The sequence below is a fragment of the Mastigoproctus giganteus genome, chromosome 9, assembly GCF_048544385.1.
Source record: "Mastigoproctus giganteus isolate SK-2022 chromosome 9, ASM4854438v1, whole genome shotgun sequence".
NCBI lineage: Eukaryota > Metazoa > Arthropoda > Arachnida > Uropygi > Thelyphonidae > Mastigoproctus > Mastigoproctus giganteus.
Window position 1 is genome coordinate 87,060,441 of NC_143583.1, and position 18,181 is coordinate 87,078,621.

Sequence of the window (18,181 nt, forward strand, 5' to 3'; positions counted from 1 at the left end):
AGCACAAACCTCGATACAAAAAGAACAGATCAAGTGGCAGACTGCCGTTAAGGATCTGCAAGGCAGGAGTTCTTCATTGTCATACGATACATTCCAGCAGGTAGTTTTCTCCGGGCATCCGCCGCATCCAGGCACGACCGTCAGCTGGGTAGAAGATGTATCATGGCTCATCACTCCAAAGCACAGCTTTCAGTTGGCTTTCGGTCCAAGAATGGCGGGCTTTACACCAAGCTCGATGGCGTCTGGTATTTGTCGAGGTGATTAGTGGCTTGTGGAGAGTATGACCGTGGTAACCCATATCATGCAGGGTCCTGAACGCTGTACTAGTGCTGACATGTGTCTGCCAATCGTCTCATTGATGGACTGTGTTTATTCAGACAACGTCGACCTGCGTTCTGGTTGGACGATTCTTTGTAAGGATGTCTCCTCTCACCTCCATTCGGAGATTTTCCGAATCGTTTCGTGTTGGTTTCAGCACTAGTCTGCTCTCATTTGCATATCACATCAACAGTCATCGACTTAGGAAATCTGTGTCATTGAAATGTCACGTACAGACCGATTGCTTACATGGCATCCTATTATCATTCCGCGCTGGAAGTCTGTTAACTCCACCGATCGCGGAATCTTGTATTTACAGTTGTACTACTGTCTCCTCGAAGGCCTAAACATATTTCAAGTTGTTTCAGACACGTGGTGCTTCAGTTAGACGTCATCAACTATGAAAGGATGTCTGTCTGGATATTAATGGTAGGGCAGTGTAATTGCAGAGCAGTTTGGGTTCAGTTACAGAGTTTACCAAACAAGAGATAGCATTAAAAGAGAGAAATTCAAAATTATAATTAAACCTATAATATGACCTCATAGAAATTAAATGTCTGCAGCACTGTCTCGTCCTTTCAACTGTTTTTGGGGCCAGCGGGTTTCAAACTGCACAGAAGATGCAATGGCCTTAATTCTCGCAGCAGAACAAATTTGCTTTTGCAAGGAACAGATGGCCTCGCCATAATGTTAATTGGCTATTTGTTTACAAGATGAGACATTGCTACTAGATCCTCTTTCAGCTGTCTCATTAGATGGTGGTCTCTAGTGACAACGCTCAGACAAAAGACAGCTTTAGTTATGTTACAAGTTTGAAGCCTTCATTTCGTATAAATCTCACATCGAACATCTTTTAAAGAATTCTAGATTGTGCAGGATTTTACAGAATTTAATATACATGAGATAATAAAAATAGAATTTTCTGGGTTGTTTATTAAAGATCATGTGATCCAGAACACGATGACACACCTCTTTTGACACGTCTAAAGCTAATATAATAAATGTTTCTCTTCTAAACCTTATATTTAACTTTAAAAACCTACAGAGGGTTTTGCCAGGATGTAAGAAAACATACTCAGAAGTGTGTGTGTGTGTGCGTGTGTGTGTGCGTTCATTGCACTTCACTTATTATTGATGGATATTAAATATTTTATGGACTATATGTTTCCAAACAGATTGCTTCGATATTTTTTTTTTTATCCCAAGTACTTTCAAATACGTTTCAAGATAGCTTTTTTTATATTAAAAAAAATAAAAATTCGATGAAAACCTTGGATGCTGCAAGCCCACTCTAGTTTTGCAACAGATTTCATGAGTATTTTATGAGACGAAAGAACATAAGTAATTTATTTAATGGCTTCGAAAAGATGGAAGAAACATGCATTTCTGTTTATCCGTGAGGTAATAGCTAAGGAACTGGGCTGTTATCGTGTCTAAGAAAAACATTAAGTGAGAGATAAATGATGAAAATATATAAAAAAGAAAAAAAAGAGAGAGAAAGGAATAAAGAAACAACGCCATCTAGAACAAATTCCCCAAATACGCACGCAGAAGTCTTTTACAAATCTCATCTTCTTCTTCTACTACCATACAAATAAAAAAGTGCAAATGGAAGTTAACACGAGGCAAGCTACGTACAGCGAAGAATGGCGATGAGCCGGTCCTGGTATGGGAAAAAAAAGCTTCGACCTTAAAAGTTTGATCTTCACAAAAAGAATTAATAAATATAAACCCATCTGGCGAAGTACCATTCAAAATGACGAATGGCGAGTCTAACTTATTGCACAAAATCGGTCTGGCGTTCGCATGGTTTTTATTGACGTGTTTCGGATTTAAAACCCCGTTCTAATGAAACATTTGGAAACACACGTTTGATTTATGCCACGTTGATCAATGAGCCAACGTGAAATATGTGGCGAAATGTCGCAGGGTTAAGGGGAAGCTGGCGTCAGGTTTCTATGCTCCACCGATCTCGTAGCACTCCTGCACATGATTCACCGAGGACGCGAAAAATGGCATGAAAAAATAACTAGCATTACCTTTAGAGAAATATTTCATTCGGCTAATGGACACACGCGAAATGGGCCAAGCTAACAGGTACCAACATCGCATGACCGTTATTAATGAGTCGAGCAAAAACGCAAAGGGAGAAGGGCGAAATTGTTTGTCTCGGAGAGTTATTTGTGAGAAGTGTGGCGTATATTTATAAGAAAAAAAAAAAATCAAATAAATACAATAAAGTAAATAAATGGGACATCTTAACGAATGAATCTCAGAAAATTATCGATATTAAGAGAAAAGGGTGGTGGGCCGGAGGTTTTCCTCTGGGTACTCTGGATGACCAGTAAAATGCTTTCAAATTTAAAAAGCTGTAGAAATATTCAAATAGATTCATTTTATATTTATGTTGCGGCTTTGAATTTCAGGAGCTATTTAGAATAAAATCTGATTATTTACACGAAAACTCACAATTCTGGTTGTGATATTCTATATTTACATTTTCGTACACGAAATTGTTGACCGTAAGTTCAGCGCTATCATATCGATTCTAATTGTAATTCAGCATCTGATATAACATTCAAACAGCCGTTGTGTGGTGTGCGTAGACAATTGCATTCATTGGCATGCTGGTGAAATCACCATCGTTGTACCGGGGAAAATCCAATAAACAGACCCTACGGGAATTGGAATAAGGAGTAGCAATGGTTACGACCATATATTATCTTAATTGTATAATTCGAACTCAAATATTTATCCAACACCGAGCATTGTGAAATTTGTTGAATCAGGGGAAGTGGAAATGTTAGAACGCACGCCAACTGAAGGAGATCAAAGCCTCAAAATTATTTCTCGCAAGCGGGAAAGGAGTTCGAGAATAGAAGATCATCAAAAACCAAGATTCGCATTTTAAAATATTTGATATTAGACATAGGAAAGACGTTTGAACATTGGAATTAGAAACTGTTTATTAAAACCATACGTTTCGAATAACTTAGAGTCCGTCATCAGTAATACTATAATATGCAAATATTATAATCTTTAAAAATCACGCAATACTTGTATTGTGCTATATATAGCTTTGCATTAGATCTATGCACTCTTCCCACTGACAGAAGGCAGTTATCCAGTTATCTGTTAAATTTTACTAAGCTATCAACCTCAATCACCCAAGCAGACAGTTTATTCCAGTGGTCAACAACACGCTAACCGAACGTAAACTTCTTGAGGGATACTCCATTAGTTTCCCCCAATAGTTCCCCCCCTGGTTTTGAGTCCCATTTCAATGAGAAATTTCCATAGCCATTTAATGTGTTCCGCTCTCAATTCCTTGTATACGTCAAACAGATCCATCTGAGATATCTTGTTTCAAGGCTCAATAGCTCACACTTTTAAAAAAATGAGGGTTACTCTCTTCATATGGACATCTCTTTGCTATTGTCACTAGACGAATCAATCGTCTTTGAATTCTTTCAAAAGCTCAATGTCTTTTCTCCGACCTCCAAAGCATTGACCAGTATAATGTAACTATAACTATTTTTCTGTAGATGCAGAGGAACCGTGAATCATTGATTTACCACACACTTTCTTAATCGCCTGCTTACATTGCATGCTGATATTCACATCATATGGAAATTTGTAAAAATATTCGAGGAGACCCGAAATGCGCACCGAGTAATCACATTATTAGGGATACACCTATCTAACAGTGACTACATCCTCCTTTAGTCCTCAGAACATCTTGGATTCTTCATCGCATGGACTCAATGAAGTGTCGAAAATGTGCCACAGGAATGCTGATCCATATTGAGCGACCTGCTTTCCACATTTGTTGCAAATTGGATGGGTGCGGATCTCTGCTCTAAAGATCTTGTTACACCTCTCCTCTAGACAGTCAATTTGAATGGATATGGTTAGATAGGAGGTCCAGTAGGCTAAATTCACTCCCATGTTCCTGGAGCCGATTGTGTACAATCGTGGCCTTGTGACATGGCTCATTAGTCTATTGGAAGAATTCATTAACAGATGGATACACTGCAACTATGAAGGGAAGCGCTTGGTCGAAAAAATTTCCATATAACCTGTGTCATGGAAATGATGCTCCACTGGCACCACGAATGGCCTAATGTGCATCACCAAAGGGCCCATTGTAGAATCCCACGCTAACACGAGCTGCATTGTTGACACTGGCAGGATGATGCCCATTGTTGACATTGGCAAAGGTTGTCCCCTACAAACATAAAAAGGTCTCGATGTTCGTACCCGTGCCCTATGCATCGAAAGATCTGCGTTCATTTTGTTCACTAATAAAGACGCTTCTGTAAGCGAGCCAAAATTGGTGCCTGTTCTAAGACCCCCCCTAAGCTTACTTCACTCCTTCGGTTGAGACTGTTTTTATGTTTTTTAAATTATTGCAGTTAAAATTTCTTACATAATAGTAATAGAAGACAGTCGTCAAAATTCCAATGAGATCCTTCAGGATATCGAATGCGACTCTGGCTAAGAATCGTATATAATTGCTTGTTATATTTTAATTTTAATTAATTTTCTGTTTGTACTCCAGGACGACCACATGACCAAAGGAGTTCACAAGATAGAGAGAATATAAGAAACAGCAACGTATTTAGCAGTAACGGGCTTGAACCTCGGTCACTCAAAGTACGTGTACTTATGCCTTTGCACTTTACCACTCTGCTATCCATTGTAATTCTTTGCGATTTCATTCACAAAACGATATGCGATACATTTTAAGAAACGAATTTTCAATTAGATTTATCGCAAAAGATCATTTGGAGGTATTAGAAAAGTAATTAAAGATTTTCAAACTTTTCCGAGATTATTCTTCAAGGTCCGCGACTCCACGAGGGTGAAATATTAGTAACTGACACAAAACAACCATTCTAAGCGTGTTTGGAAGTAACTTAATTTAATTCACGGCCAATTCCCTCGGAAGGTTAAATCAGTGAATTGTAGAAGGAAAAATAAAAATCCCCAAACCATCCATCGATAAAGCTTCCTCCCCACATTCCGTTGTAACAAAATGTTCGCAGGATCCCAAAGGTGCGCAAGAGTGGTTTACCTGATCAGATAGGTTGGGGGTAAGTGAGAAACTGGATTGTTTCGTCTTGTTCTACCTCTCTCGGTGGACCTATTAGATTAAGTTGTGACATCTTTTAAACGGTGTTCGTCTCCCCGCAGCAACTCTTACATTCTTGAAAGCGGTTTTTCATTAAGGACGCTCAACCCCTTCCTCCTTCCATGGCTTAATTTAGTTTCTGTCTCCGATAAGTGTTACTTAAGCTTCGCTATCCTCCAGTCGATATGCCACTTTTCCCTTAATTTCCTAACATCAATCAATTAACTGGGAGCACAGCTGTGTCTATTGTTCTACAGATTAACTGGTTTGTTTCTGATCAATATTTCACTCGCTCTCACTGATGTTTTCAACTTAATAACAGCCACGATCCACTCTGTTTTTCTATCTGATGATTTAACAAAATATTAAACTGAAAAGAATGTTTTGAAAATTAATTTCAGTAACTTATAACACGAGCCTGAAATCCCAAGATTATCAATAGTTTCAACACCTACATAAGCTGCCACTTTGTGGACAAATTTCGTTTCATGGTAAAGCTGGGAGAAACTCGAGTCGTTTCTTCGATATTTCTAAGGATTTCGACTACTTCTCAACTATTGGAGTTCTCTGGGGATTCTATTCTTTCACCCATTCTTTTCCTCCTGTATATACTTAATTCCACTTACTGGAAATCTTGTCCATAGTTTTGCAGTGAACTACATTTCACCTTTCATTTGACAAACCCAATTCTGATTAAACAACTACAACTTCTCCAATATCCACCATCAATTCATTAAATGCTGATCCAGCCCCTTATGACTAATGTCTGAACCTCGTTATTAGAAATATCTCTTAGTATTCTCGTTATGTATTCAATAATGTCCTCCTTGTTATCAAATTTTCTTCTTTCGAGTTAAACTCCACTCATTAGGGGAACAAATGAAAACATTTCTTTGGTTTCGTATCCTCCCCTAATGAGTGTCCATATACCACACTCTCGGAGAATAGAGGGTGGTATAGGGAGACCATTATCAAGATGAAGCAGCCCAGTGATGTTTTGCTACAGTTGTGGGCATATCCTTCCTTAACGAATCACGCATGCGCACTAGAACCTCTAGACAAAATTCTCTTTTGCACACGCATGTTTGAACACAACAGTTACTCTGTAGAAAACGATGTTTTTCTATAAATCTTTGAACCATAAATTTACGCAGTTGAACCACAAATATACACACTCTGGATTATAATCTGTAAATGGTAAATAAAGAAATCAAAGCGATGTAATATTCTTAAAATACAGAGAGATATAAACACAGTAATACACTATTTAAATTTCGATGTTTTGTAAATAAGTGGCACTGAAAGTGCTGCCATCTTGTGTTAAAAAACGTTTTCCTGGGCTTTCACTAACGGTTTTTGATTTGATTTTGCCTAAATAAGTAAAGGATTTTGCTTAAATGAGCATTTAAGGAACATCTTTAGTGATTATAAGGGCTTAGGTTTGTTTTTTTTTTTTTTTGTGCATATTAAATTTATATGCGCTAATGGTTAAGGTTCGAAACAATTGTAGTTTAATAGAATCAATTTTGAACTGTTTTTATTCAGCGACGAAAGTACCATTTCGCATTGCGCGACACCATTGGGGGGCGTTGAAGGGTCAAGTGCGTAGGGGCACCCAGAGGAATTAGGGGGAAATAAAGGCCTCCAAACAAATTTTCTGGGTGCGCCATTGTTAGAGGGCTTTGGTTTGGATTCGTTGTTAAACAGCAGAGGGGGTCCTGTTAGTTAATCTGTGGGCACTGAATTTGCAGTTTAGCTGCTGTTTTTATTATGGTGGCAACGAGAGATGGCAACTGAAGTTTAACATTGACAAATGCAAATTGCTGCACATGGGTAGCAGCAAACCCAGAGAAACGTACAAAATGTGTAGTACTACACTTAGGGTGGTAGAAAAAGAAAAAGACCTGGGGGAAATTGTGCAGTCGAATATGAAGTTTTCTGAGCAGTGCAGACAGGCTGCCAGAGAAGGTCATGGAGTATTGTCAATGACATGCATGGATTTTGCTAGCAGGGATAAGGAGTTGATTATCCCTTTGTATAAGGCAATGGTCAGGCCACGGTTTGAGTACTGCGTACAGGTCTGGAGGCCTCATTTCAAATTCCAAAAGCGGAAAAACTTTGTTTTTACCTCTTTCGGTTGTCATATCGTAGAGGACTGAAATTTTAACGAATAAAATCTTATAAACACGACAAAAATTTTCATTTTAATAACATTTATTCAGAGAACAGATTATTGATAAAAATTGTTGGTTGTCTTTCGCATGGTAACATCTTTAACCATTTTAGCTTTGAAATAATTAAATTTTTAGGCATTTTTGAATTCATTGTCACGAAACAGTACTTTGATATTGAAATGTATCATCTGTTCTTTAGCTCAACAGTCTACGTTTACCTCACGAATCATCTAAAATGTTCAATTGACTGTCTCGAGAGTGCCCAGGCCAAACTAATCAACATTTGTTTTCTTCCGAAGATTTATTTATTATTTTGGTGTTTCGCATATATGGTACTGTGCAATGTTTGCTGAAATATGCCAGTGCTGCCTAGATTGACATTTTCCAGTTAAATAAGCATTTTTCTTCGTAAAACATCATTGCATATTTCTCACAATTCATCACACCCTGCACTGAAATAATTGGCCCCGAGCCATAATATGAAAAGCATCCTTGAAACACTTTTTCCTCTGAATGTTTGACTGTCAGATAAACGATGTTGGTTTATTACTGTTTCGCTACTGAAAATTTTGTCCTTGTACTTCCAACCCTTGTATTTCTTTGCCCAAGGCAGTCTTCTTTTCATTGTGGTAGTTAACAGCCGCTTTTTCAGCTATCTTTTGTCTTTTGATCAACCTTAATATGCCTACAAAAATACTTTCTTCAACATACACGTTGAGGAAAGAACCTTGAGGACCATATCTGCGATTTCTATGTGGAGATCATCTCTTGTTTTTCTTGCTGCCCACTTTCATTTCTGTATTAAAACTGCAGTCTTTTTGTTTCCGATCACACTTACCTTTCTTTCTTGGTGACACAGATCCTGTGTAAATGTATTAACAACTCCGAAATTCGCATTGCGTTTCTTGTCACTCTCCCGTTGAGTTATGCTAATATATTCAAGCGAGGCGTGATCAAAAAGTTCGAAGACTGAACTAATATTTGGAACACGATTAAGATTACTATTTAGATTTCTTTCGGACTCTCTTTCGAAGTAGTCTCCTTGACGCTGTATACTTTTTTACTGAATATTTCTTCGGTCTTTTCAAATCTGTGACCTTTGAAGGTGAGTTTATGCTTAGAAAACAAAAATAAAATATATTATGTATTGGTATTAACGGAGAAGCGCACTATATCTGCAGAAGTGCGTTCATGGGCCGATTTTGAATGTTGTGCTGCCTGAAAACCCTCTACCCTCCGCTTGAATTCCTGATACAGCCTCGCGTGAAAGAAATTCGTCCAATCGTTGACGGAATGAACTTGTACCTCTCGAAACGAATGGTAGACGGCGATATATCGTGCTGACTAGTTGCCACGGAGGGATAAAACAAAAAGAAATCATAGGGAGTTAAATATGGCGAGCATGGTGGTTGGAGGAGCAACATGATGGAATGCTTCGCAAAAAATTCTTAAAGCACCGAGTGTGCAGGGGTTTCGTGATGCAAGTGCTAATTTCCTGAAGCCCTCATTTCCGGAAATTAGCAAATTAGAAAAAAGATGCCGAAAAACATTGAGCAACCAAAGTAGAATCGTTTTGCAGTATTCCTGGTTCCCTGGCTGATCATACAAGTTCAAATTCATTCATAATGAAAATACCTTGGAGAAGACGGAGTCTTCAGTTGAGAGGACCGGGCCTTTATTTCCGGTCACAATCATACGCCACCAGTAATGACAGAAGAAACAAAGTAAGTGTGAGTCAGCAGCAGCACCATTGCCGAAGATCCTAACATGCGAGAACTCGCTGCTTTTTGTGATCATCAGTTAGGCTGAAAGGCTCGTACTTAGCTGAAACTCGTTGCATTTCCAAACCTTGTTTTAAAATTGATTGACTCATAAGGAATATTAATTCTACCAGAACTTCGCGGACAGTTAAATGTTATCTCTTGATCAGAACACTAACATGAGCAATGACATCATTGGTTTTTGAAGTTAAGGGGTGGCCACAGCAGGATCAACTTCAAGGGACAATCAGCCCTCTTTAAAAACCACTGCAAAGTCCTCGAACGACACAGCTTTCTCCGAAGCTGTTTTTGATTAATATTGCTTCGTTTCCCTAATTCGAAACAAAAGCTGATGCAAATTTCTGCTCAGCAAAATCACTCATTGTAAAACGCGATGAAACACATAAATCACCTTCTATTCAACTCACGTCAATTCACACTAAGAAAAACGGGCAATTCATGAGTTAATATATTTACACGAGTCACTGAACATGTTGAGACAATATCACAACTTGTTAGGATGCCGCAATTTCAAGACACAAAGTCAGTCGCCGAACTTTTTGAACAATGTTATCATCCACTAGAATTTTTTTAATAATGTCAAATATTTAACCCCATTTTGAACATATTTACGTGTTGTTGGTATAAAATTCGTCGTCCTCCCCATGCTGGGTGGAAAAGACCTGAGCTCGAATCCCGTCAGTGACGCGAGGAACTTTTATGGCTCTTTTTCACAACGTGGCTGAGTTAGTTACTCTCAGATGAGGGTAGCTTTGTTTTTATTCCTGGAAACTCGGGTTTTTTTGTCCATAAAACAGGAAATGGCCAAACACACACACACAAATTTACAGACATATTATATACACCGCAATATGTCCTAAGTTGCTAATGCATCTAAAACCCTACAACTTGGCAAAACAACAGTTCATGTGTTATTTATATTTTTGGTGGGAGGTGGTGTCAGATTGCGAATTGTTAGTTGTAGAGATTTATCGAAATCTCACGAATAATATTCGTGCATTCTTATTCTGTATTTCTGGAAATTTATAGAAGTAACTTCATTTCCACGAAGATATTTCCACGTAATAATTAGAATTAGAACAAAAGAAGCATCACTTCAGTTTTCGATTTTAATCTTAAACGTGCATTTATTTAATACAGAAATATTTTATGCAGACAATCGTTCGTTTGTGGGATGAAGAATGAATAATTATTCAGGGAGATTCACATCACGCATTTTATATCCCGGGAAAATGCATCAAACAGTGTCATCCTGTTCTTTAAACAGCTCGGGATTTCCATGTAAAATACAACGAAATTCCAAAATTTGCATATCATTCGAAACGTACAGAGTCTGTCGTATTGTGAGGTGGTAGCAAAATTTTGAAGCCTGCAACTATAAGTTGCTTTCCATATGACTTAAAAAGAACAAATAATTTTCAATTCACATTTTGGTCATGTAGCTGCTGAAGTGTTCCAAATTTTAATGTGTCATGATCGATTTTGGCGTACGTTATAAGCACACGTTATTCCCCAGTTACATCATGCGCGCTCCACTTTGATTGACAAGGTCGTACATGACACAGATGTCCTCTTCTTTTATCTCTCTGTATTCAGTTTGTGGAACAACATTGTGTCGTATGGGTGCATAACTTGGCTGGTGAGGAGATACTTGGGTCCTTGACTAGCTCCCAGTTCCATTTGTTTCCAGCGGCAAACCCGTTTCTTCAGTGACTCAAATTCTTCTAGTAATGCATTAAGTTCTAATTTGAGATCGGTATAATCCTTAATTGGAAGCAAAGAAAGCATAATAAGTTGAGTCTGGTTTGTTTACTAGACCGATCCATTATTTGGTAAATTTTGATCTTAAGAAAGTTTACAAAATTTAAATTTACAATATATGGATTTAAATTTAAAAAGTATTACCGAAATTAATTTCCTTTGAATAATTCCCTCTCTCAAATCCAGATCCAAATCGTCCTTATTACCCTCTGCATGAAATGGAGACATTCTGGAACTTTCCTATCTTCGAGATCCTCTTTTAAACGTTCGAGGTGAGCTACATAAATAAATATGTCGGCATCTGGAAAATTTGCTTCGACTTCTCGTTCTAAAGATGACATATTTGGAAAGAAGTGAAAATTTCTACGACCCAGTGAAGTTTTGAAGAGCATTAACTTATCTTGAAATCCCAAAATAGTTGTACAACTCTGTATAATTGTAATGTCTTTGCCTCGCAGTTTTTTTCTGCTTCATTGAATTTTGAAAATATATCAGCAAGGTAAAAGAGGTGGTTTTTACACTGACTAAATTTAACAGCAATTGATTGATGTTCAGAAATTCCACCACTGAATTTTAAAAAATTCTACAAGCCTTTGCAAACTTCTGTATGAAGGAGCAATCGGTTGAAAATTTCGTCATTTTTTTCACATAGCAAACAGTCGGCTGTTAAGAGCATTTGCTTTTATTTTATGTATTACCTTAAAACAAATTTGCAAAGCAGCGTGCAATTCTTCACTTATGTTTTTGGCAACAAGGTGTTGTCTGTGTAAAACACAATGTACTGTTTGTGTTTTAGGATTTTCTTTTTTAGCTAAAGCTAAAAATCCTCTGTACTTACCAACCATAAGTGGAGCCCCATCGGTTGCAATTGCGGTTATATTACTAAAGGGAGTGTCGTACTTTTCAAAATACTCTTGCACACATCTAAAAATTGTTTCACCTTTGGAATCAGTTTTTAAAGATTTGGCAAAAAGGAATTCACCTATTACTGCTTTTTTACTCGTACTGTAATACTGTTCAAACGATATTAAAATATTTATACTTCCAAATGTTGACTCGTCTAATTGCATAGCAAACATAACCTCTTTCAGCTCTGAATTTACTGTTGTTTGGACATCATTTGCCATCTCAGCAATCCTCCGTTGCATTGTATTATTACTAAGTGGAATACTCCTTAAAACTGGATTAGCATCCTTTTTCATAAATGACTCTATTGCTATTTTTATAGAGGGTAGAATTATTCCTTCACCAAAGAGTATGTGGCTTTTCTTTCTTTGCAATATCGTACGATGCTTGTAGTCCACCACTGGCTGCTTGGACTGCAGATGATTTTATTAAGGCTTGAGCGTTGATGTTTTAAAAATTTTTCCTTCATTGTCTTGAAATATTCAAGGTCTTTGTCACTTTTATCATTATTCTGTTTTTTTAAATGTTCTTTCATTTTTGAAGGTTTCATAGCATCATTATTAAACGTTTTCTCACATAAAAGACACTCTTTGGGAATCCCTTGTCTAGATGATCCCGTAAAAGCTGTGTTGGGTTTAAGTCAGGCGACTGGAGTGCTACACCATAATTTGCAATATCCTCTTCTGTTGATTAATTGCTAGAAAGTCCCTACATAGTTTAGAGCTGTGTATCGGGTCATTGTCTTGTTGTAATATAAAATTCCTTCCACAAAGTCAAAGTCCAGAGGATATTGCATTATGTTCAAGAATAATGTTTTTATAGCCTTCTTTTCTTAAAATTACTTCAATTCTGACGATGGCACCCACTCCAAAAAAAAAAAAAAAAAACGGAACACCCTCAGATCATGATGGAACCACCACCGTTCAGAGTGTGGGTGCAGTAGGTGTGTATGTATAGCACGTTTGTTAAAATTCTTATAACGAACAAGTGATGAACATAGTGCCATATCTATTTATGTATTTCTAAAAGCTGCAAGGCAATAAACGCGACCTCTTTAATTTCATTACGTGTATAATTCCATGACCTCTTTAATTTGATTACCTGCATAATTCCATGACCTCTTTAATTTTATGACCTCATTAATTTCATGGACACATGTTCGTGTGTCTATGAAAACGTACAAGCAGTTGTTTGTTGCTGTTATTGGGTTTTAGGAGCATTACAGACTAAGGTTATATTGCTCCATGTATACTGTCTGTAAACTGTGTGTGTTCTGTTGTCGATTTTCTGTTTCTTGGACGAAAAACCGGCGTTTCCGGGAGATAAAACCATGCTACCCACGCGTGAGACCGACTAACTCAGCCACGTTGTGAAAAAGTCCAGAAAAATTCCTCACGTCACAGACGGGACTCAAACTCAGGTGTTTTCCAACTGGTGTGGGGAGGATGGCAATTCTACTAATTGCGCTACCCGCGAGGGTACGAGCAATTGATCTTTCCAAAACACAATTGTGTCACGTGGATATTCGGTGTTCTTGCAGTTTAATTTGTTTGTTATTGCGCTATGAGATATTCAAGACCAAGATAGCATGAGGCTCTTGCCATTCAATACTTTATAGTCGATATTCAAGATCTTAATTTCTTTTCATTGCAAGACCATCCGGCATCCACGTGTTTGCAATGATGTGTGTTTACTCGACTGCCCATGTGAATTAACGTTGCTGATTTAGCATTAATAGTGGCACATGATTCAAGAAAGCATGCTTATATAGCATCAGTCAAAAAAAAAAAAAAGCCCATCCCAGTTCACCTATCCATTCGATCCAAAAGTTCGTTTAGTTTTTCCTTTAATTTATTTAGGCAATCAATCAGATCAAATCACGTCGCAGGTGCCTGCTCTCCAGATACTGCAATTTGTAGAACTTAAGCCTTTCTTCAGAAAAGCACCATTTGTTCCACTCACCAATCTCATTGTCCTTCTCTTTACTCATTACCGCAGCTCTACATCCTTCCTAAAATGAGGCCTCCACACTTGTATGCAGTACTCAAGGTGTGGCCTGATCATTGCCTTATACAAGGGATAATTACCAACATGTCCCTGCTAGAAAAATTCCTGTATATCATTGACAAAACTCGATGAGCTGTCTTGGCAGCCTGTCTGCACTGCTCAGAGAACTTGATATCTGACTACACAATTAATTCAGGGAAAGACCCCATGTCTCCAGTTTGTGGGGTCCTCCCCCTCCCCTGAATTCACGATTGCTTACTTCCTTCGCTGCCTTTCTTAATATAATTGGATAGATGCCATCTCCCCAGCTGCCTTTCTTATGCTTAACTTCAATAATTTCTCTTCCACTTTCTTCTCTCTAACTGAGAAGAAAGTGAAATTCAATTATATTGAGAGAGAGAGAGAGAGAGAGAGAGAGAGAGCGAGCGAGCGAGCGAGCGAAAATCTTTTATTGCACAACATTCAGTTAGCATTAGCATTAGCATTAGTTGAGGCATATGATGCAAGCAAGCAAGCTTACAGCATCAGCCAAAAAAAAAAAAAAAAAAAACTTTCGCATTTCACCCATCCGGTCACTCCAAATGTTTGTCTAGTTCTGCCTTGAATTTATTTAAGCTATCAACTTTCACAACAATAGATGGAAGTCTGTTCCAGCAATCAACTACCCCTTGGCTAAAGGCAAACTTCCGCACATTTGTTCTACAACTGTCTTTCCTCAATTTGAATCTATGCCCCCTCAGGTTCTTAATCTGAGCAAGCGGAAGTATCCCGTCAGCGTTGAGCCTGCTCAAACCATTCAAGGCCTAGCACACCTCAATCGGATCACCTCGCAGGTGCCTAGTCTCCAGATGCTGCAACTTGCAGATTTAAGCCTCTCTTGGTAAGAGCACCCCTTTGTTCCTCTCACCAATCTTGTTGCCCTTCTCTGTACTAGTTCTAGCAACTCTGCATCTTTCCTAAAATGAGGCCTCCAGACCTGTACGCAGTACTCAAGGCGTGGCCTGACCATTGCCGTATACAAAGGGATAATCACCTGCTTGTCTTTGCTACAAAAATTCCTATATGTCATTAACAAAACTCCATGACCTACTCTGGCAGCCCATCTGCACTGCTCAGAAAACTTCATATCTGACTGCACAATTACTCCCAGGTCTTTTTCATTTTCTACCACCTTAAGTGTAGTACACAGTTGGTACGTTTCTCTGGGGTTACTTCTACCCATATGCAGTACTTTGCATTTGTGAAGGTTAAACTTCGTTGCCACTTCTTAGCCCATCTGCCTAACTTTTCTACATCCTGTTGCAGTAGTCTTTACTGTATTAAAAACCCTGCCAAACTTTGCATCATCTGCAAACTTGGACATTAAGCCTGATATACCTTCATCAATATCATTGATAAATATACAAAACAACAGTGGACCCAACACCGAACCCTGTGGGACTCCACTAATAACATTAGTCGTCCACGAAGAGTCCACGAACATTAGTCACCCATTGATTACCACCCTCTATCTTCTCCCACTCAACTATCATTTTATCCATTGTAGCAACTTACCCTTAATACCATTCTGCTCCACTTTGTGCAATAGTCTTCCATACGCAACAGTGTCAAAAGCTTTCCTGAAATCCAAATATATGATATCGAAATTATTTTGTGCATCCAGTTCCTTTGTGACCACATCATAGTATCCAGTCAAATTTGTCAGACAAGACTTTCCCTTAACAAAGCCATGCTGTGTCTGAATTGCAGTCTTGTCTAGGTGATCCTGTTCCACCTCTTTAACCAGTGACTCCATTATTTTCTCCGGATCAGAAGTTAAACTAACAGGTCTATAATTATTTGTGTCACCCTTTGCACCCCATTTATGAATTGGGGATACATTTTCGCATCTCCAGTTCTTGTGGACCTCCTCTGACTCTAAGGATGCTCCCATATTATGGCTAAGGGTTTGCTTACTTCCCTTGCTGCCTCCTACATTCTAACTGGATAGATTCCATCTGCCTCAGGTATCTTTTTTATGTTTAATTTCAACAATTTCTCCTCCACTTTGCTCTCAGTTATTACAAAATCACTTAGCTCTCAGTTAGAGTTTGATAAACTTCTGGCATTCCCCTCCTTGAATAACTCCTCATGTGGGAATGTAGATGCAAAATACTCATTCAGTTTATTAGCTACTTGAGCAGGATCATCAATAGTCGAACCATCTATTGATGGTTCGACTATTGATGGTATCCAAAAGTGGGCCAATCTGGATTCCCTTCCTTCTAGAATGTACGTAAGTAAAGAACTCTTTGCTGTTTTTCTTTGCATCCTTCGCCAAAGATTTCTCGTAATCTGCCTTTGCCTGCCTAACCTCCTTTGTGACTTGATTACAGACTAGCTTATATCTGACGTAGGCTTCTGTGTCGCCTGATAATTTATATGCATCCCATGCATTTTTTTTCTCTGCCACGAGCCTCAATTTATCTGACATCCATTTAGGCCTGAACCTTGAATGGTATTTCTTAGATGGTATGAAAAGCGTAGTAGCCTCCAAGATTAAGTCCCTGAAGGCTTCCCATTTAGAATTCACTGTTGGTAACATCATCAGTTGTTCCCACCGTATAGAATTTAAAAACTATCTGAGACCACTGTAGTCACCTTTTCGAAAACAAAAACCCTTCCCTTCAGCTTTGATGGTAGTTACATCTTTAAGTAAATCCCCCATCAGTACACTGTAATCACGCTCACTTAGTGGTTCCTTTATCTGCAAATTCTTAATGCATGAATAATCACTGCTGATAATTACATCAAGAGTATTACTCTCCCTCTGGTTGCCCCTCGAACATGTAGCTGCAGAAACAATCATCCAATAAATCAACCAACCCACAAGTTCCAGTTAATATCTGGAAAGTTAAAATTCCCCATTACAAGACATTCTGATTTACTGGCCCGTTCTGTTTCTCTGCACAACTGTTCATTTTGCTCATCAGAGTCATTAGGCTTATAACATACTCTTACTCTAATTTTCCCTTTCGCAGTGCTTATGTCACACCAAACTGACTCAACATTGCACTGGCCATCCAGATCAACTTAATCCACTTCCTTAGATTTTATGTGTTTCTTAACTAACAGCATAACCCCTCCTCCGTTCCTGTCCTGTTTGTCCTTTCTGTACACATTGTACTCCCAAATTCCAATTCTGCACTGCTTATATCTGCCTTTGATGTCTTGACTAGCACTTCAAGCTCATCAAATTTATTAACTATAATCCTGGCATTGGTGTACATGCTAATATACATGCACTTGTTCTTACTCTTAGTTACCCTAACACAGCCCATGTATTTACTTGTTCCATGATGACTTCCAGCAGCTCTTGAAATATCAGGCACCTTGTTTTGGGGGCTGTTGTTTCTTCTAATAGAAGCAGTGTAAGAATCAATTCTACCTGTGCCTGCGGCTACTGTTAATCTTTCAGTCTGTGAATCCCACCAAGCTAGCTTCCTAGATTAATTCCTTGAATGCTTCCGATTTACAATTTTCTGTTGGTAACATCTATTTCCGACCCACCTAAGACTGCCTCGATAGTATCAGCAAATATTCTTGCACCCTTTCTATTTAAGTGTACCCCATCCCTGTAGAAGCAGTCTGTCTTCTGTCAACAAGCACAGACCACACTGAAAAAAAAAATGCTACCCCTTGAGCCTTGCACAGTCTGTCCAGGGCCAATTGATTGACAAGGCTCTCATCATATACTCTCTCCTATCGTGTGTCTGGGTAGAATTGCAGACACTTTCAAGTTTAACCGTAACTCGCGACTTTTTTTCAGCATTGACTTGTACTTGTTAAGTAAATCTTCCGATCTCTTACTCTTAAGGTCATTAGTACCTACGTGTACAACAATATCATCTTCTGTGCCCTTAAAAGATGATATCTGCTCTACAACGTCAGCAACTCTTGGCCCTGGCAGACATACCCTGTTCCTGTCCCATCTATCATTTTTGCACAATATATTATCCGCTCTCTGACAATCGAGTCGCCGACGACAACTAAATCCTGTGCGATCAGCTCATTCTGCCTCGGGAGTTGCAGCTACTTCTTGTCTAATGCTCAAGTGCAAA

The 18,181-nt window shown here is 38.5% G+C and overlaps 2 protein-coding genes across 2 annotated transcripts in view; one reads left to right on the plus strand and one right to left on the minus strand.

Moving 5' to 3' along the window:
* LOC150080519 (uncharacterized) overlaps positions 1-18,181 on the plus strand; it is a 115,122-nt gene that overhangs the window by 17,106 nt on the left and 79,835 nt on the right. The gene's annotated exons all lie outside the window — the stretch shown is intronic.
* Positions 11,813-12,370, minus strand: LOC150080520 (protein ZBED8-like). The gene has a single exon (XM_090380720.1). It carries the CDS (start codon positions 12,368-12,370, stop codon positions 11,813-11,815), a length of 558 nt encoding a protein of 185 aa, XP_090236846.1.